This window comes from Patagioenas fasciata, chromosome 22 (assembly GCF_037038585.1).
Source record: "Patagioenas fasciata isolate bPatFas1 chromosome 22, bPatFas1.hap1, whole genome shotgun sequence".
Taxonomy (NCBI): domain Eukaryota; kingdom Metazoa; phylum Chordata; class Aves; order Columbiformes; family Columbidae; genus Patagioenas; species Patagioenas fasciata.
Window position 1 is genome coordinate 3,948,343 of NC_092541.1, and position 20,583 is coordinate 3,968,925.

Genomic DNA, 20,583 nt, shown 5'->3' on the forward strand with positions numbered 1-20,583 from the left:
TAAGTGTTTCTCTGTAATTTTGCATATCTTTGAAGCCCGAAAAGACCACTATCCACTTGGTCTGCTCTTTCTTCTGCAAAGATACATACTTACTATGCAACATACAGGAGATAATTAGTGTGCTTTGCTCGTTGCTGATGAGTTCTCAGCTGGAGACTGTCCACTTTTGGGCAATATGCCTTAAAGGATGACAAATTAGAGAGGGCAGGTGACACCTGGAAGGCCCAAACCACCCCCTCTACAGAACTGAGACGTCAAATGTATTCAGTTCAGGTCAGAGAAGGTTAAGAGGGCAGGACCTCTGAACCACAGAGGAGATGTGGATCCTGCCCAACACCATGATGCTCACCCCAAGAGTCTGGTGCCCACTTGTATGCCCTGCAGACTTCAACCCACACCATGGGAGCCACCAACACTCCCTCAGAGCTACAGAAACCCACTTTGGAGAAGACACTTGACCTCATGAGTACCTCAGGCACCCACCTCCCCCTCCTGTGTCCCATTCAAAGGGCTGTCGGGCATTGGAACAGCTGCCCATGGCAGTGGTGGGGTCACCATCCCTGGAGGGGTTGAACAGACACAGAGATGAGGTTCTCAGGGGTACGGGTTAGTAGCAGGGCTGGGTTAATGGTTGGACTCAATAGTCTTGAGGGTCTCTTCCAACCAAAAAGATTTGATGATTCTATGATATTCACCTCGGTCCTGAAGCTCAAGTCACAGACCCCACCAGAAAGCAGGTGTGTGGTTGAGAGTGTGTCCTGAGGCAGCTTTTCTGTGAGCTACGGTTGCCCCAGGCAGAAGGGTGCTTGGTTTCTTCGCACGGCCACGTATGTGCTGTAATTATTTCAGCACTGTGTGCTTGGCTTTGCGTTGCACAAAGCCTTGGAGAGGTCAACGAGCATGGGGGTTTGATGGGGCATGTGAGCTGGCTGGAGGAAGGAAGGGACAAAGTCATCAACAGCCTTCCACTCTGCTGTTCTTTTGTGATTCCTCCAATTAGTGCCGAGCAGGAAAGGCAGTCACAATTAAAATAATACCTATTCAAGATTAAATTACAATTACCATGGGTTGTTTATGCAAATCTGGCAAAGCACATAAGAGCTGAACAGCAGCCCTGAATGTCCTGGTCTACAGGCTGTTCTCAACTACTAGACCTCTATAGGAACGGCTCCATGCTATACAATTCTCAACTTTCTATTTTTCTTTTTTTTTTTTTTCCCCATTTATTGCCTCTTTTCTGCTTTTTCTTGTTTTTAGGAAGAGCTGGATCCTGCTAGTTGTGCTGTGAACTCTCTCATGGCCATTGCTCTGTAGAAATCATAGAATAGTTTGGGTTGGAATGGACCTTCCCATCTCCCCCAGTGCCCCCCCTGCCATGACAGGGACATCTTCACCAGCTCAGGTTGCTCAGAGCCCCGTCCAGCCTGGCCTGGGATGTCTCCAGGGATGGTTCATCCACCACCTCTCTGGCCAACCTGGGCCAGGCTCTCACCACCCTCAGGGACAACAATTCCTTCCTTATTTCTAGCCTGAAGGTGCAGTTCCAGCCTCTCAAGAGCAGTAGGAAATGTCTCACCCTGGCTGATGCTCTAGTGGAGGCTCCCAAAGTATTCACTTGGGAACCACTTTTAGCCTGTTGCTGTGTGGTTTGGCCCCCTGGGAAGCATCAAGTTGAAATGCAGTGCTATAATTAACGACCGACAGCTAAAATAATATAAGGGAGCTGGAAACTCATCCTGTCTCCCAGTGGAGGCTGTGGGGGCGGGCAGGCAAGGCAAACAGTGCCAAAAGGAATTAGTCCCTCACATGGGGACATGTCAAGTAGCTTTCGGTGCAGGTTCCATTCTGGGGCTGGTGGTTGCAGGGAAGAGCATGGTCAGTTTGGCACAGGGATCTTGTTACTGGTGTTTTCCCATTCCATGGAACAGTGTGTACTGGGATGAAGTGACACTTCTGGGAAGGTAGAAAGGATTCCTAATGGAAGCAGCTGAGCTGTAATGACCTCGCTGTTCACTGACCGGTCACATAACATTCAACTCGACTTCCTCAGTGACCCTGTGGCAGGAAACCAACCACCTGGGGTTGAGCTGCAGCCGGGCCATGCAGTTCCACCAGGAGCAACCGAGGTTTGTGTTGGCCAGAGTCCTCTTGAGCTTCTCTTCCCCTTCACACCTTGGAGAAATCTATCATGGGCAGGGCCTTGGACTGCCAGGAAGACTTGATTTAACCTTGCAGGTGTTGTCATCACATTCCCATGTGTGTGATGGTCAGCTTCATGTCCACAGCGATGTCTTTCATTCCTATTCACCGCTTCCATGACCACCAGCAGACGCATCTCTCTTTACTTCAGCCAATCTCATGAGGAAGGAGAGAAAGCTGTGGCGGAGCCAAGTGGTTGTATTTCACTTGGAAATAAGCAAATGGAACAGACAGATGGGAGAACAAAGCTATATATATATATTTTTATTGCACAGATATCTAATAACCAATAAAATGGGTCTGGGACCACAAAAATCTCTGGCATGGTTGCCATGGCAATATGCACAAAAATTCAGTGAGATGCAGGCAAGAAATCTTTTGTGTTGTTAGGGAGCTTTCTAAAATAAAAATAAATGAGATTCAAATGAGTGATTATGGCTGCCTCAAGGAGCACCTGCCAAAAACTCTGGGCCAGACCATCTACCAGAGTATTCTATCTGAGCACCCCAGCTCTCTGAAGGAAATTGCAGGTATGGCTAGAGAAAACAAGCACCTTTTACCCTGGAAAGCAGGCTGGGACACTCCCATATCTGGCCAAAAAATGGATGAGCAGACTGCAGGAATCCTACAGCGTCATGCGTAGCTTTTCCCAGTCCTTAACCAGACTTCCCTGCACATGAAAAAGCATCAATAACAGGCACTCCAGGACATCCCTGGGTCTGGGACTCACATGCTTGCAGGAGATTGTGCTTTTTCACCAAATCTCATGTTACAGACTCATTAGGAAACTCAAAAGGATTGTTTTGAGACAATCCTTTAAAAGCCAACGTGCCCAAATGCGTATCGACTAGCAACAGTTTGAGTCGCAGCGCTCTTCGTGCTCTTTTGTTTCCCAGACCGCGTGGGCCAGTGTTGAACGCACAATCTGGACTTATCACTGGTTTATCTTAATGCAGGAAATTGTCCAAAAAAAAAACCACAAAAAAAGAAAAGAGGGAGGAATGGGGGGGAGGGCTCATGACTGTTGGCAGCAAATTTTAATTTGGGTTTGGCAGATGAGGGGAGCTATTCGTGGAAGTCTTGTCCCGAAATAACACGGAGCCTGCCCCGCGTCAGGCAAGGCAGGCGTCCACACGTGGAATTTGTCTTTCATCCCAGCCGTGGGGCTGAGCAGCACGCAGGGGGTGAGAACACGGATGCTGGGGCAGACATAGATGGTCTGGCTCTGCTTGTCCAAGTTCCCTCACTAATAGCATATTCTGGATTGTTTTCCAGCTGGAAGTCCTGGTGAGGAGATGTCAGTGGGTGCCTCTCGCCCCATGCCAAGCCTGCCAGCGGCTTCGGCTCCTGCAAGCAAACATGAACCCTGCAGCGTGCAAAAGCCCTGTCGTATATTTATTTTGCACCTGCTGACTTTTCATCTCTTTCGAGCTCTGCCTTTCTAGTTCTTCAAGAGCAAAGAACAAGCAGCATTTACTCCCCGGTCACTGATGATCTTACAAACCTCAGCGATTTCTTTCTTGTCGCTGAACTCTCCTCCAGGCTGAAGATTTCTAAGTTAGTCCATCCCTGTATAGAGCAGCTGTTCCACAGTTCTGATCTTTGATTCCTTTTAATTCTCTTAGAAGCTGCAGCAGTGGCACCACACCAGTCCCCTGTCCCTTCTTGCACTGTCGTGGGAGAGAAAGACTGAAACCATAACAACCCTTTGCCAGCAAAGCCAGAGCATCTTCTATGGCCCGTGGGTCAAATCCATACTACGGGAAGGAGAAGGCAACAGTAATATTAAATAGGGATTACAACTGTGCTGCACAGAGGATTTGAGAGTGATTCGCGCACTGGACAGTGTCTGTTTGTGCCTGACAAGACCTGTGAGAGCCCAGAAGCATCAGATCTTCTGTGTGCCCAGATCAATACCCATCGGATGTTCCCGTTTTCCTGTGGGAAGTCCCAGTAAATTGGGACCATCTTATGCCCTTCCTGTCTGCACTGTGTTGCAAAGAGTCCTACACAAATGGAGCTGCTGGCTGGCAGGTAATGGCTTATTCACAGTATCTTCACCCCAAACGCAGACAGAGCTCTGGTACAAGTCTGACTTCTCAGGTGCAGGGAAACAGGCAGCCCCTTCTTTGCCACGGGAGAGGGCAGTGGGTATTGCTGCCAGCAAATACTCTGCCTTTTTGTTTTCTTGTAATGGTACAAACAGGAAAGAAGTCTGATAAGGTCCAGAGACTGATGAGGGGAATGGAGTAACATCTGGAGTCAGGCCCAGGTCTGCAGCACAGCAAACTGCAGTGCTTCTGCAGAAGCTGAGCATCTCCAACATTATACATGGGGAAACTAAGTCACGCTGCCTGTCTGAAACAACTTAGTTATGGAGCAGCCCAGAGCCAGGTGGAAATAATGCTGATCTCTTTCTGCTCTGGACTGTCAATAATAAATCTGACCTAGGCTCTGTCTGCCCCAGGAACACACGAAAGAACCTTGCAATGGCAAACAACTGCATCGCTTCAAAACACAACTTCCTTTGCACACTGTGTTCACCCTCAGCTCCAGAAGGACAGGGAACTGCTGCAGAGAGTCCAGCGCAGCCACCAAGATGCTGAAGGGAGTGGAGCATCTCCCGTGGGAGGAAAGGCTGAGGGAGCTGGGGCTCTGGAGCTGGACAAGAGGAGACTGAGGGGGGGACTCATTCCTGGGGATCAATATGGAAAGGGGCAGTGTCAGGAGGATGGAGCCAGGCTCTTCTCGGTGACAACCAGTGACAGGACAAGGGGCAATGGGTGCAAACTGGAACACAGGAGGTTCCACTGAAATATGAGAAGCAACTTGTTGGGGGTGAGGGTGTCAGAGCCTGGCCCAGGCTGCCCAGGGAGGTTGTGGAGTCTCCTTCTCTGCAGACATTCAAACCCGCCTGGACCCCTTCCTGTGGAACCTCAGCTGGGTGTTCCTGCTCCATGGGGGGATTGCACTGGATGAGCTTTCCAGGGCCCTTCAACCCCTGACATTCTGGGATTCTGTGATTCTGTCTTTGCTCTGGTGTGAACCAGCTCTGCTTCATTCAGAAATGGTTCTGTTTCAGCCCAGCGCTGCAGGATCAGGCCCCGAGATGCTGGTGATTGGCGGCTCCGTTCCCGCAGAGGCTGGCACCCTCCGTGCGGTCAGCTCTGCTGTGCCGCAGCGTGAGAGCCGCGTGGGCGGCCGCTCTCTCAGAAAGGCCAGGGAGAGCTGGAAAATAGAGAAGTGCCTGAGTGATGTTATTTGAGCCTCACTCCTACCAGCCTCTTGCATCTGAATAGGTGTGGGTACCATGCGAGAGGGAAGGATGGAGAAGGTGTAGCTTTCCTACGGCCACCCTCTGGAACCCTCCCTGATTGTTGCCCAGCGAGGCAATGCCAGTGTTAGATTTGTTAGCTCCCTGCCTTTTTCTGCCTCTGTCTTCCAACTCTGCTTCTGGTTGGAAAGAGCAGAGAGGGAGGGACCTGGAGTAGCTGGAGGAGCTTTCTGCTTAATTGACTTCACAGTTGCTTTGCTCCCCATCCCAGGAAACAGTTAATTCTTCCTTTATCCAGTCTGCAGAGTGTCACATCAAAGACCTGTACTGTGCTACTCAGAGTAGACCTGATGAAGGAAAAGGATCGGAAAGATCAAGGATCTCTGCAGCTTAGAACTCAAGACGGGCTTAATGCCACCATCCCACAGGCCACCAGAGTCACAGGCCAGCCCTCCTAGACACTGTGTCTTTACAGATGTTTGGGACCGTTGTCCTTGATGTATGGCAGTGTGGAGAGGGATGAAGCCCTGGGTACTGTCCTGAAGCTCTATGTCCTCACAGCCCCGCTCCCAAAGGGCCCCTCATCTGCTCTGTGGGAAAGCGTAAGCCCAGGAGGCTGAGCTCCAGCACCCACAGAGAGGTGGGAGGTCTCCCCAACCATGAGATGTTCCTCAGCAGATCAGCTCCAGCTCCTTGGCACCTCTCAGCAGATGCTGACCCGGCGGAACTGGGTGGGTGCCGGGCTCTTACAACACCAAGGAATTCCCCTGGGGCCAGGCGGTGCAGCCTGGCACTGAGCAGCACTGGATAAAGCTCTTTTCTCCTACCAGTGTTACCTCTGTGGGTAAATTAAGCTGGGTCATGGGCTGGCATTGCTTTTACACACTCCCACGCATGTGAATCCCTGCATAGCAGAATAACGCTGGACAATACTAACCAGGACCTTCTAGGGAGGTCTGAAATGCCTCAGAACCGTGGCTCTTCCCAGCCCCCGTGTGTCCCACCTTGCCTTGCTCCTAAGCCCCGGGATGTCTGTGGTGTGGCAAAGGCAGGATGTGTTTAATCATGACCACTCTGCTTTTGCTTGTTACAGGTTTTGTACCACCCAGAGAGGACGAGGGGGCTGAGCCTGCTCCCCACAGCATTCTTAAACCCCACAACATCCCTGTTGCCCCACATGCAGGTCTGTGACACAGAGTCACAGCTCGGGAGCCAAGGTGGGCAGGGGGCCCCCAGTCTGGCTCGGTGGGGTGAGCAGGAAGGATGCTGGCACTGGAAATAGCAAGTAATTTCCATTTCAATGCTCCTGCTGTGGGAAAGGCTGGGCCTGGGTGTGTGGGTGCAGACCAGCGCTGTCTCTGCCTCTTCCTACCCTGTGCTGCTTCTCTGCAGAATTTTCTTGACATCATACCTGCTCTGCTCCCTCACCTTCATATCTACCCACCTCTGCCTCTTTCGCTTTATTCTCCTGAACCATCTTTAGATGGATCTTGAGTTATGCATCCCAGGGCTTTGAGGGGGCAGTGAGTGACGCACCTATTGTGACATTGATTTTTCACCAGCCTCTCCGAATTCAGCTTCCCTGTCCTCAGAAAAGAGGCTCTGGCTGCCTTAAACACCAGTGATCCCCACTGCTCAATGCCAGACCCTTGAATTCAAGAGAGCCTCTTCCTCCATCGCAGGCAGGGAGGGACAGAAGAGCCATTGCTGAGCTGTTCTGAGTCCGTATATCTGTCCATCCCTTCTTGTCTGTCTCCCTGCTGCCAAGGCAGAGGAGTGTGAGATCTCCTAGTGGAAAAACAGAGGGAGAAGGGGGAGAATTGCCAAGTGCAACAAGGCAGAAGCAGGAGGCAGAGAGACGCTGTGCCAAACAGAGATGTCAGTCACTCCTTCCGCACCGGGCAGGCTGCAAAGGGAGCTGGTGGCCTGGCAGCCGAGCAGGAGCTGCTGTCTCCTGCCATGGAAACTGAGCCCATGGCGAGCAGCAGCAGCCACTGGCACCGGCTGGTGTGGTTCAAACCGTGTCCTTGAGTAGGGCCATTCCTGCTTCCCCTGAGGTGAAAGGGCTGGAGCACAAGTGTGATGGGAGCGGCTGAGGGACCTGGGGGGTTCAGCTGGAGAACAGGAGCTGAGGGGAGACCTTCTGATCTCTGAACTGCCTGAAAGGAGCTTGGAGCCAGGGGGGTCGGGCTCTGCTCCCCAGGAACAAGCACCAGGAGCAGAGGAAACGGCCTCAAGTTGCGCCAGGGGAGGTTGAGGTTGGATTTAGGAACAATTTCTTCCCCAAAGGGCTGTGGGGCATTGGAACAGGCTGCCCAGGGCAGTGCTGCAGTCACCATCCCTGGAGGGTTGGACAGACGGACATGAGGTTCTCAGGACATGGGGCAGTGCCAGAGGTGGGGAACGGTTGAACTCGATGATCTTGAGGGTCTTTTCCAACCAAAATGATTCTATGATTCCATGACCACACTTCACAGTCACTGGCTTCGCTCTGCTCCCTTTCTCTTGCTGAACTGTTCTTCTCTCCCTGCTGAATTTCTACGGTATGTCAGGGATCTAGGGCTCCATCTCCCACTACCCCAGCCCTCCTTGAACATCACCATGATGTTTGTGCCCCAGGAGGGGAGGCCAGTGGTCTCTTGCCCAGACACCAAGTGACAAGCACAGAGACAGGAGAGGCAGTGGCGCATCAAGGAGTTTCAGAAACTGGCTTTTATCAAGGCTTTGGCTTGCCCAGAGTCTTCTATATGTGGTGAGTTGGTTCTGCAAGAAGAGCCAGTATTGGACACCAGTTTGCAGAAGAAGACCTCGGTCTAGTTTTCATGGCCAGCAGTCATTGCAGGCAGGTTGTGGGGTGACTGTTCAGTGGTTCTACAAAACCAAACACCCCACCTCAAGCACCCGTTCATTTCCCAGCCCCAACTTTGGCACAAATTCCTGTAAGAGAAGTCCTTGAAGGTCACAAAACATGAGAAAGCTGGGGGAGAAATGTGCACGAGGTGTCCAGCACCTCGCTCCAGCCTTCTGCCGTCTCCCGAGCTCGGTGCCAGCCGTGTGCTGGCGGCACACACCATCTCCAAACACCGCCTCCAGCGCAGGAGACAGCAGAGGAGGAAGCACGGAGGTGACATAAAAAACAACGCTTGCTTTCTTGGCCATCTGTCACAGTGTCGCAGGCGCCTTCCCAAACACATCCCAGCTCAGCGCCGGCTGGGAAAAACAGGGAGTTATTTTGGTTCATCAGCATCCAGCCGGAGCGGGAGGTTGGATCCCACGTAGCGAGCAGGCAATGTTCAGCAGCAGGACTGGTGGCTTTGACGCTGGGGTGGGACACGGCACCCTCTGCACCCCGAGGCACCCGTGGGGTTCAGTCCCTGCAGGAGTGTCCACCAGCACCTCTGCTGCTCCGTGCTCCGTGTCCCCAGGTGCAGGGCTGACCTCCTTGGTGGAGAGCTATTTTTCTGAAGATTCGGCTGTGATCTCGAGGCTGTGGTCAGGCCACTGCCAGATGGAGGATCCCATGTTCCCACTTGTCTCCCCTGCGATGGCGCTGGCAGCAAATGGATGCCCACTGTGAGTGAGGTAAGGGAGCTGATCCAGAGAACTGAGGACAAAAACCCCCACATTATTCTACCAGATCAGATCTCCCTCACTGATGGGCACAGAAGAGGGGATGGGAGGAGGGAACCCCCTTCTCTGGCAGCTGCCGGCACTAGGGTGCAATCCTGAAGTCGCAATTTAGAATCATAGAATTATTTTGGTTGGAAAAGACCCTCAAGATTGAGTCCTATCCTGGCACTACCCCACCTCCCTGAGAACCTCATCTCTGCATCTGTCCAGCCCTCCAGGGATGGTGACTCCAGCACTGCCCTGGGCAGCCTGTTCCAATGCCCCACAGCCCTTTTTGGGACAAAATTTCAGCTGCTGTATGTGTGCAGTCAGCACAGGACCCGACTTAGGGCTTTGCACAAGGGACTGTGCACAAGGGCCTGTTCTCAGCAGCTCAGCAGGTTTCTGGCAGCCTGCAGGCAAACCAGTGAGGTGCTGGGGACCAGTTTCAACCCCAGCACAGCACAATGGGCTCCCTGTGTTCAGCTCGAAGGCAGCAGCCATGCCAGAGCTCTCTGGCCTTCGGGAGATGTTTTCCTCAAGCACATTTCCCCCGCTGTCTTCTGATTTTCCTCATCACGAGGCAGAGTCCCCAGCGCAGACACGGTGAAGGCTGGCGGAGTTTTGACACATTTCATAACGAGCATTAATAGCGCAAAGCTGGAGGCTGTTCTGTTGGAGGGCTTTGGCTTCTTCCGTATTCATTTCTCAGGCAATTCATTACCCAGCTGAAATAATTTCTTGATTAAAAAGACAGGTAATTCTCCTATATTGAGCTTGGGATTTCAGGAGGAAATAACTTGCAGGAGACCCACACAAAGCAAATCATGACAAGAATGGCTTAGAATTGGTTACCGTAGGATATTTTTAAGTGGAAGCATTTCCTTGGAATAGCCTGGATTCACAGGGAGCTTGTCTCAGTTAGTCAAATGGAACGAATTTAAGGGAAAACGGGGAAATTATGTGGAAGGAGCAGAAGAGGACGAGAGGAAGCGGCCTCAAGTTTCACCAGGGGAGGTTGAGGTTGGATGTGGGGAACAATTTCTTCCCCAAAGGGCTGTGGGGCATTGGAACAGGCTGCCCAGGGCAGTGCTGGAGTCACCATCCCTGGAGGGTTGGACAGACGGACATGAGGTTCTCAGGACATGGGGCAGTGCCAGGGCTGGGGGAACAGTTGGACTTGATGATCTATAGGGGCTTTTCCAACCAAAATGATTCTACAATTCTATGTTGAGGTTTGGCACTGCTGTTCTTTGATTTTTTCATCCCACAACCCCCTGCATGTCAGGAGGGAGCTATAAAAAAGAGACTTTGGCCCCGTGGATCCAAACGGCCAGCTGTGTTTCTTTGTGTTCTGTTGCCAAGTGTTGCTCCCTCCCGCCTGTTAAAGGGTAACCTGGTATATACCTTGCAGAGAATAATGGAGCTATTAGTCATCCTGAAGCCCTGAAATAAGACACCTGCCGGCAGCAGACCAGAGCCGTTTAAAATAACTGTGCACGTGGCAAATTCCTCAGCAGCCGAGGTTCTTGGTCACTCATCTCCCCCTCAACATTTGCTGCTCCAACTACAGCCAAGGAGAAAGTCCTGGGTTTATCGTGGCTCATCCAGCAGTGCTGGAGCCTTCATCTCTAGTGCAAAGTGCTTTGAAATCAGCACCTCCAACACAAGAGGATGGGAGAGGGCAGAGCCATTCGCACCACAGTGAAACGTGGTCAGTGCAGAACAGCGCTTTGGAATTGCTTTGCAGCCCAAGGGAGGAACAAGATGTCAGGTCTTGAAAGCCTAGCACCATCCAGACCTCCCTGCCGTCACAGAGCTCCCTTGTTTCTTTTTTCTTCCCATTCATTTGTGAAGCACATAAACCTGCAAACGGTTTTAAGCCCAAAGCAGAAGAAATATCCGTAGTGATACAGCCTGGGCAGATGGAAGCATGGAAAAAAGACGCAAACTATAAGAATGGTGCAAATGTGATTAGTATCTCCCTTCTGCACCCCCCTGCCCGCCCCAGTGATTATGATACTTCTGCACAACGAGATGACGAACAGTCAGTGCTGAGTGAAATGTGTGCGTAATTTTTCATCCCCCCCATGCCTTGTTTCCCCAGGCACTTTATAAACTCCGTAATGAAATGCAGCCACCTGGCACACAGCACGCTGCCTCGCAGCGAGAGGGAAGGGAAACTTGAGCCAAGGATGCTGAATAAGTCCGGCATTTTTCTAGGCATGATCCTTCGAGCGCCGCGATGAAAAGAACAACACCATGTTTGTTCCTACCAGCGCAACCTCTCTGAACCATCCCGGGCCACTGCAAAAACTGATTTCTGCACCAAATACCAAGTCTTTGCTCTATGAAACGGGGATGTGGAGTCTCACAGGGGACTTGCTAGAAAAAATTGGTGTGCACTTGGACAAAGCAACCTATTTCCTGAAGCTCCCCAGCCAGAATGATGGCTTCACTTTCCCTTGTCACGTTTATGGTGGAGATGTTCGGTTTTGTGCAGGTAGAAGGGATCTCCAGTAGATTCAGAGGCTACTAAATCTACGGTTGCGTTGCCAAGGCACATCTAGAAGTGTCATTCCCAACTCCAACTTGTACCCTTGAGTTTTCCATCAGCCCAGGGCAGCCCTGATCATGAAACAGAGCTGCTGGAAACCCACCAGGTGAGGCAGACTGAGCAGCAGAGACAGGAGAAGGGGCAACCAGCACAGTTCATAGAACCACAGAATGGTTTGGGTTGAAGGGACCTTCCCAGCTCCCCCAGTGCCACCCCTGCCATGAGCAGGGACATCTTCACCAGCTCAGGTTGCTCAGAGCCCCGTCCAGCCTGGCCTGGGATGTCTCCAGGGACGGTTCATCCACCACCTCTCTGCCCAACCTGGGCCAGGCTCTCACCACCCTCAGGGACAACAATTCCTTCCTCATGTCCAGCCTGAATCTCCCCTCCAGGCTGGATGGCTTGGCTGTACTGAGAATTCATTGCAACCAATTAGACCAATTTTCAATCATCTGAAAGAACAAACTTTGCTAATTAAAGCCTAATTACATTTTGCCTGCTTCTTCAGCTGTCTTGTCCTATTAAACCTGCATTGTGGAATTCAGTGAGGCAGGAGGGGAGTACTCGCAGCTGCACAGAAACCTGTAAGATGTGAACACTTGTGGGGCCTGACAGAAGGGATGAGTCTGGGTTTAACCCCACGTGCAGGAAAGCTTGAGCCGTGGCAGAGAACCAGCGTCCAGCACCAGCTGCCGTGGGGAGGGAACAGCGCCCTGAGCTGCTTTCACGCACCTTGTTTTCCTGGAAGATGCACAAGCACCTGCATCCATCCTCACACCCACACTTGTGCACGAGGCTCCCACACCAACACAGACACTCAGGTAACAGAACTGCCCCAGAGCAGATGTTTCTTCTGCCTTTTGTTGATTATTGCCTTGATCATCTCCACTTCCAGTGTCACATCTGTCGTGGTTGAGACGGACAAATGACATAGACCAGGTTCTTCCAGGATGCAAGTAGTGGACACCATTTATTGCCACAAGTGCATTTTTATACAGTTTTACCAATTCATGTGTTTCTTCACTATTGATTGCAAGTTACAGCAGTAACATCTCATTGGCTAATTTTGCTATCATCAATGTTCTTTTCTACTCCCTTCTCTCTCATGGGTACACCTTAATATCTCAGGATACTCCTTTACTCCCGTCTTTCTCACATGTAAACCTTAATATCTTCAAGGCTGATCTCTGTTCCCATGCCCTCCATCAGGGAATCTACGGACCCACCGTAGTTCCCCACACACACCCAACAGAATGAGGCGATAACTCGTGTCCTCATGTTCTCCTTTCAGAAGAACTGGAGCATCACAGGGAGGGTGGATCTTGTTTCCTTTCCTCCTAGAGTCACTCAGATCAAAACCCAAAGTGGCGGTGCTCACCGAAGGCGCATATCAGCAATGCACACCTGCTGCTGCATAAATCGTAAACAGCCAGTGAGCCCACATGGAAAGAAAGGGCAGATCTGAAGGGGGATGCGGGTGCTGTGCCCTCTAATCCCACAGCTCCTCGCCAGGAGAGTAAATCCACCTGCAGTGATGGTGCTTTCAAAGTTTGTCTCTGGGGCAGAGGAACCCCGTTCATGTGAGACACAGTGCTCAGACAGGTCTTATTAGCTCAAAAAGAAGGAACTTGTGTTCTCTGACTGCACCCAACAGAGAGCACTTTGCTCAGATCTAAGGAGATGCTCATCCTGCACAGACAGCACGGTCCAAAGCAATGCCCTTGGACGCTCTGTGGCCTTTTAACTCTGTCACTTTGCCACTGCCCACGGACTGTTTAGGTCAGGCTGTTGGCACAGGTCTGAGCAACACCAAGAACCATTCCCACAAGGTAACGGTACCACCAGTCAAGTTCCAGTGCCCAGGAACATCCCCCATCCTATTCGTTTTCCTGGTACAGGTGGAGCTGTAAGATCAACGTTTTATCCCGAGGACTCTAAATGTTCACACAATCCCACAGCAGCTCTGATTTGGCAAAGAGCAAGGGGGATGACCCACATTTATTTGGAGGTGAGGAGCTTTCTGTGCCCTGTGGAGCGAGCCCTGTGCCCGGAGAGCAGCTCCAGGCAGGCTCACGCGTGGGGCCAGGGTGGAACGGGGGACCTGAGCAACTCCCAGCTAAACTACCATCAGCAGCCACAGCAGCAGAGCAGCTGGGAACACACAGAAACTGAGAAAGGTTTTCCTTTCAAACAGGGAAACCGGCAGGTTTCTTTGAAGCTGTGAGGCAATGCTGGCTCTTGAGTTCTGTCATCATCTGGCCTCAGTCCTCCCTTGAGTACATGACTCTCATGGCATCAACTTGTCCCTCCCTGGCAGAGCTAATGGACTACAGAGGCTTTATCTAGAGGCTAATGGCTCTCAAAGAGTCTATACAAGATAACCATGCTGAGCCACAGTGGGGATTTACGGAGCGATGTTCCTGAGTAATTGCACCGCGCATTTCAAACCACCTCTCTGCTAAGTGAACCCCTACACCTGCTGTCTTGGCTTCATTAATAGAAAACAGACTCACAAAGCTGCTGATTTAACCAGCACTAAATTAAAACTCAGTATGAGGATCAGCTGGACAGACTTGCTGGAGGCTTGGGAGGGGAGATGGAAGTGCCTTTTTGCCCACTGATGGGAAGGCAAGTTGCAGACATAGATTTCTATTCTTGCTGGATGGTCCTGCGGGGAGCACAGCAGCCTGGATACCTCTCCAGAGCTCAGGAAACATGTGTTTTCTTCTTATGTCTGTTGTGTGGCTCTAGGAAAAGTGGTCTGTTACCTCCTTTCCAGCCCGCCTGATCTTGGAGAGCAGCTTTGGGAGCTCCATCGCTCGGGATGCAGGTAACGGTGGGCTGGGATCACAGCATCCTTCTGTGGGCTCAGCTGGTGTGAGGCTTGTCCGTGACCGCTCTCTTGTGCGCATACACTTGGACAGACACACGTGTCCTTCCCAGGACACACCTGAAGCCAGGTCAGATGGCTGGCAGTGAAACCAGGTGGTGCCAGAGCACCCCAGACCCACCCCCGAGAGGGGTCCAGCCCCTCACCCCCATGAGCCCTCGCTTTTGGACCTGCAGATCCACTCCAGCCATTCCCAACATTTCCAGGGCAACGTGTGCCTATAACAACCTGGTTCCTTCCACCTACCTGCAGAACAAGCCCAGAAGTGCCAGACAAGAGACAGGAAACTGTTTATCTAATCTGATTTTTTTACTTCTTTTTTATTTTTGGGGCTCTCAGAAATGTGTTCAGTCTGGATTGAGGTTACAACCTGGGTAATGCCTCACTGCCTAAAAAAAAAAGGCTGTTACCATAACAACCTGACTCTGCGCTTCATTACCATGGCAATTCTCAGGAATTATTAAATACTGTGTATGTTTGGTGCACACACTCCAGTACATCTGGTGCCAGGCTCAGGTTGGGATCCTCCCTTCCCCCTAATCTGTTTGTCTGTCTCATCTCATTTAACTCTTTTGTTGCCCTCAGCCAGGAGTGCTAGGGCATTTGGGGAGGAGGTGGGTGGTGTTTGGGCCTTAATCTGGGTTTTTTCCCAGTACTGTATGGCCAGGGTTGCTGGATTTTCTCACGTGGGTCAAGCCACATCTTACTTTCCCCGGTTGTAAAATCAGTGATTACAGAGGCAGAGGCTTTCTCTTTGTGGAAATGCTCTCACACTCACCTTTCTCTGCTGTTTCCCTGCTGCCTGTCTAGAAATAAGATATTCCAGCTGGAACAGAACCAGGGCAAGTGGGGACCAGCCCGGAGATAGGGAGATGTTCCTGAAGGAGGATTGTGAAGGTCCAGCGCAGGTTGCTCTTGATGGGGGTCAAGAAGCCATTCCCCTTTAGTGGGATAACCACGTACTGCCCAAAACCATTATTGTTTTCAGAGAAGGGATGCAGACTAGATGGACCAGTGGCTCAAACCAGTGCAGCCAGTTCCACCAGCATCCACATAAGCACGTCCCTTCCCTCCCTGTCTCTGCTGTACTTTATCCAGCAGCATCTCTCAGTCGTGCATGCACAACTCCTGGCACCCCGGTGACATCCTGGAAGCTAATATGCTACAAACAACAATTAAAAATAATAAATCAAAATAACATTAAATAAGTCCCATTTAAAAAAAAATAAATAAAAAATATGCTTTAATTTTCTATGGAGCCAGTGAGTTTTCTAGGGAGCCACTTGTGAGTTTAAGCTAAATGAGCAGGCGTGAGATTAAAAACAGAGCTATTTGTTTGGAAAGGTAGCAGAAAGAGCCATTATGGTCTGTTTTCTTTATGCAAGCCCTGGAGTGACCAACTCGTCCTCTGGCTGCAGGACTCGTGCCTCTGGAGCAGGGCAGCTGGGTTTCCAGGGTATGAGATTTGGGGAGCATTGTGGTGCCCCCAGTGTCCTCCCTTCCAGCAGGCAGGACCCGCAGTGGTGTCTGTTTGGTGAGACTGGGATGGGGAAGGAATCGGGGCAGTTACTGGTGAGGGGCTGGAGCACAAGTGTGATGGGAGCGGCTGAGGGACCTGGGGGGTTCAGCTGGAGAACAGGAGCTGAGGGGAGACCTTCTGATCTCTGAACTGCCTGAAAGGAGCTTGGAGCCAGGGGGGTCGGGCTCTGCTCCCCAGGAACAAGCGCCAGGAGCAGAGGAAACGGCCTCAAGTTGCACCAGGGGAGGTTGAGGTTGGATGTGGGGAACAATTTCTTCCCCAAAGGGCTGTGGGGCATTGGAACAGGCTGCCCAGGGCAGTGCTGGAGTCACCATCCCTGGAGGGTTGGACAGACGGACATGAGGTTCTCAGGACATGGGGCAGTGCCAGGGGTGGGTTATGGTTGGACTCAATGATCTTGAGGGTCTTTTCCAACCTAAATGATTCTATGTATCTATGCACTAGTTGGGTTTAATCCACCAATACACTGTGCAAACCTTAATGATGGTGCTCAACAAATACTGATTAATTACAAAATATACTCTAATCTTGTTCCTCCTCCTGGGAAAGGCAGAGAGCTGTTCTTCTGGATTTACATCCAAGCAGATCAGATCATCAGCACCTCCGGTATCCGGGATTGCTTTCCCGCTACAGAAGTGGAGCCAGCAGGAATATTGTTGGCGCAACAAAACTCCAATTATTTCCATCTCACACCCACAGACAGAGCTGTAATTCCATCACAGAACAAAGGTCAGGAGTCCTCCTCGTCTCACATAATTTAGTTTTGACAGCTCATCAGGATGAGAGGAGTTGGAGGTTTGAATTCAGAGGCTGAAATTTTGATTTGCAAGAAGTGTTCAATGTATCTTTATGAATCTCTGCTTCAGAACTGTGCAGATATTTAATATAAGCCTGACATACATAGTCCCTGATGAATATATTTCCTAGTGGTAACAGATACTTGCCTGTGAAAAATTTATGCTACTTTCTGCTTTTAAGAAATATCTCTAATTAGAGTTAAATTGGCAGGTGAGATGATTATATCTGGAACAAGGATTGAATTAACAACTCCACATACACAGAGAAAGAAAATGAAGACAACACAAAATTCTTTTGAAACAGGTTCTTTTTTTTTCCTGAATATTCACCAATTTTCAAAAAACTACGAAAATATCAGGGACTGTAACAACATAGCACTTGGAAAAAGGCAGTTGTATACAAAACGAAGCATGCTCTTGTTTTAGGGTTGAAGTGCATTTTTGTATTTACCTGGGTTCTTTTCTTCCTTTGACACAGTGTAAAAGAAGAAAGTACCAGTTTATTTAGCAGGATGGTTCAGGAAAATAAGGAAGAACATGCTTTCCTCGTTACAAAACTCTACCAGAAGGTGCGTGCTTGAGGTCCGAAATACAAACAGACACATTTTGTAGCATGCAGGTTTTGTTGTACCACCCACCCGGCACTTCCCTTCCCCTGCCCCATGGCCAAAGATGCGCTCTGTGCGACGCATTTTGCCCTAAATCCCAGGTAGCGGTATCCAAGGTAACAGAAAATAGAGTCCAGATCTGCACATTATCACCGTTTCTGCGAGTTTCATGCAAAACTTCAGCCATTTCTGCATGCAACACGATGCTGGTCATTTATTGTGCTTCGTACAACTCTGGGGAGACTGCCCCGTTCACCACAACAGAGTTTGTTGACTGGGAAGCACAGATTTGCTTTCCCACGGACACAGACATATTAAAAGATGCGTTCCCACCTTTCCACTCCCCCCCAGGGAAAGTGCATCTCAGCACCAGATCCAGACAGGTCACTTGCCTACAAAAGCCCGGTGGCTTCAGTAAAGTCCCATGATCGCAGCTCCCACGTCCTTGGAAGGTCTTCGGTCCTTCACCAGAAAGTTAATCATGCTCTCCGACTTGATGAGCAAGTTGCAGCCCAGAAAGAAGATGCCGAACACGACAGTCAAGGAGAGGACGCAGAGGACAGCGATCTGCACCACCCGTGTGATGTAGAGGCTCCTCTCATCGGGCGCCAGCACCGAGGAGCCGCCATCGGTCGCCAGCACCGAGCCGGTCCCATTGCAACAGGCCATGAGCATCCCCAAGCCCTGAGTCCTGTTGGGGTAAGCCCCTGGCTCTAGGAGAGTCTGGTTGAAAAAGGAGCTGTTCATGGTCTATGATCCCAAATTTCTGGGGAAGGCGAGAGGAACTTGGTGTCCCCCTGCCCACCCCTCACACTCCAAACCGCCTCCTGCCTTTCTTCTCACCACCCTGGGATGGAGGAGAAACTTCCCGAGCAGGCGGGAAGGGAATTCGTGCAGCGGAGGGATGCTCCGTCCTGGCACCGGCAGCGTTAGCACGAGCCCCCAGCCAAAGAAGAGAGAGAGAGGAAAGGCGAAGGGGACTCGGGGGAGAGGATGGCAACAGAAGATTGTCCCATGTTTCTTGTCCTCGCCGCTCCCCCGAAGCTGCCACCTTGTCCCCACGGGAGGGAGAGCTGGTTGCTGACGGCTGGGAGCTCCACAAATGCAAGTTCCAAGCTCAAAGTCTCCACTGTGTTCAAAGAAAGAAAGAAAATGAACAGCAACTCCACCCCCTTCCAGCGCCCCCCCCAGCACCGCCTTCCTCCCCCTCCACGCTCACCCAGGCTGCCCCCCCTTCCCCACGCGTGTGCACCCCCACGAGTGCCAGCACCCACCCCTGTGCCACCCACTCCCAAAACCCTGCACCCAACTCGTTCTTCCCCCCAGAGCCCCCACCTGCTCCCAAAAGCAGCCCACAAGTCCCTGCTGGTCCTGGGCCGCTGGCAGGTCCCTGTCCCCCCCACGCTGGCTCCCCTGAGCATCAGGCCACCGCTGCTGCCACCGATCCCGCTGCTGCTCTGTGCCACCCACTCCTTAGAGCAGCGCTGGCCCAATCCAGCCCTGTCCACCCCCGGCTCTGCTCAGTGATTCCTGTCCTGTGTCTCCAGATGAGAGCTGGATTCATCCCCCTCCCTTGCTTCTTTGTCTTCCTCGGGCTCAGGGTTTCCCCTGCAGGTACCTTTGTCTCCTTTTTCACCCCCTTCAGCCCCTCCAAAGGGGAGCACTGGGATGCTGCACCCTGATTTCTGCCCTATACCCCTGCCCTGTCCCCACCGCTGGGTCCTACAGCAGCATCAGTGCTGCACCCACGGCTGGAGCATCACAGACCCTCTCCTTTGGGCCCCTCAGCCCCACTGAGGGCATCCCAAGGGAATTTTCAGCATCCTTTCCCTCTCCTTATCTGTATAAGCTCCCAAAGCGAAAGCCCAAGTCAGGGTGTTCAGCCTTGTCTGGCTTAGTCCTGACCTTGCCCATCCCAGGACTGTGCCCACGGAACTGCCACAGCCCGGCTCAGCTTGTCGGTGTTTGCCTGGAAACGTATCTGGATGGCAGAGCACAGGAGATCACCCCCCAGCCACGACGCGGGGACCTTGCCCTGATTTATCTGTGTACACCTCAGCTCGCCTTCTTTGCCCAGCCCCTGGAGGGGATTTGAATAAACCTAAATGAGAACTGATAAATGGCAGCTCCAGGCAGAAGCGTGAGGCTGGCTGGGGATGGGAGAGACAGTGTCAATCGATTTTCCTTTCGGGCAGCTGGGATTTGTGTCCCTGTTTTGCTGTTGCGACTTCAGGGGCTGAAAAACTGTTTGGTTTGGGTTTTTACTTGTTGCTCTTTTCTGCATGTGGCGTTTGCTCCCTGAAGGGCGGCCTGGCGTGCAAGGGCAGCTTGCAGCAGAATTGCTTACGGGAGGGAGGTGGAAAGCCATGATCCAACAAGAGCATCTGCTCCTCTTTATCCTGAGGGCCAGGAAAATAATCTCCAGGGGAAAGCAGAGCATCCCTGGTGCCCAAGCCCGGGTGGGAGCTCCTGTACCCACACTGAAGGAGTTTCTGCTCCCTCTGGTGGCTCCAGCTCCAGCCTCTCCTGCACCCATCGCACTCCTGCCTGCTCCTCACCTCCGTCCAAACAGGGACCTCCATACCCAGAGCTTCCCGTTATCTGCTACACAGAGTTAACATCACAGCGATATTTTCAGGACAGGCAGCGCCTTCTTGCAGTCGACAGCGAAATTCAGTCCAAATGTGCTGAATTAAGTTCACGTCACCCTTGTGCTCAGGCAGGATGAGAGCCCAGGTGGGTGCAGGCAGGTTGAACACTTCATTTTGTGACTTTTTCTTCTTTTTTTGTTTTTTTTCCTGAGTTTTTGTGCCATGCTGGAGTATCCCAGCATCAGACGTGCTCACAGGGTGATACAGGGACAGGCTGCGGCATGGCCAGAAAACCCTTCAGAATTGGGAAAGGCCACACAGGCGGCATTTCCAGGCAGGGAGAGAAGGACCTGTGCAGGAAAAGCAGCAATTTGGATGCTCTAAAACTGATGAATGGGGCCTGCAGGCTGAGATGCCTCCAAGGATCTGGAACAGGGTGAGACTTAGAGCCCCCCAGCAGGCAGGTTTGGGGGTTGTATTGATGTCCCTGCCAAAATGCAGCTTTTTTTTGACACTGC

At 51.6% G+C, this 20,583-nt stretch overlaps 1 protein-coding gene across 1 annotated transcript; it reads right to left on the reverse strand.

The window, feature by feature from the left end:
- Positions 1-17,156: 17,156 nt before the first annotated feature.
- LOC136111850 (reprimo-like protein) lies at positions 17,157-18,828 on the reverse strand. Its single transcript, XM_065856261.2, has 2 exons — positions 18,810-18,828; positions 17,157-18,603 (listed from the first exon to the last, which is right to left on the reverse strand). The coding sequence occupies exon 2, from the start codon at positions 18,219-18,221 to the stop codon at positions 17,886-17,888; it is 336 nt and encodes a 111-aa protein (XP_065712333.1). The 5' UTR covers positions 18,222-18,603; positions 18,810-18,828; the 3' UTR covers positions 17,157-17,885.
- Between the last annotated feature and the right edge of the window lie 1,755 nt (positions 18,829-20,583).

Excerpts from the sequence above, each read along its gene's own strand:
- LOC136111850 (XM_065856261.2), bottom strand. The coding sequence starts at position 18,221 with ATGAACAGCTCCTTTTTCAACCAGACTCTCCTAGAGCCAGGGGCTTAC.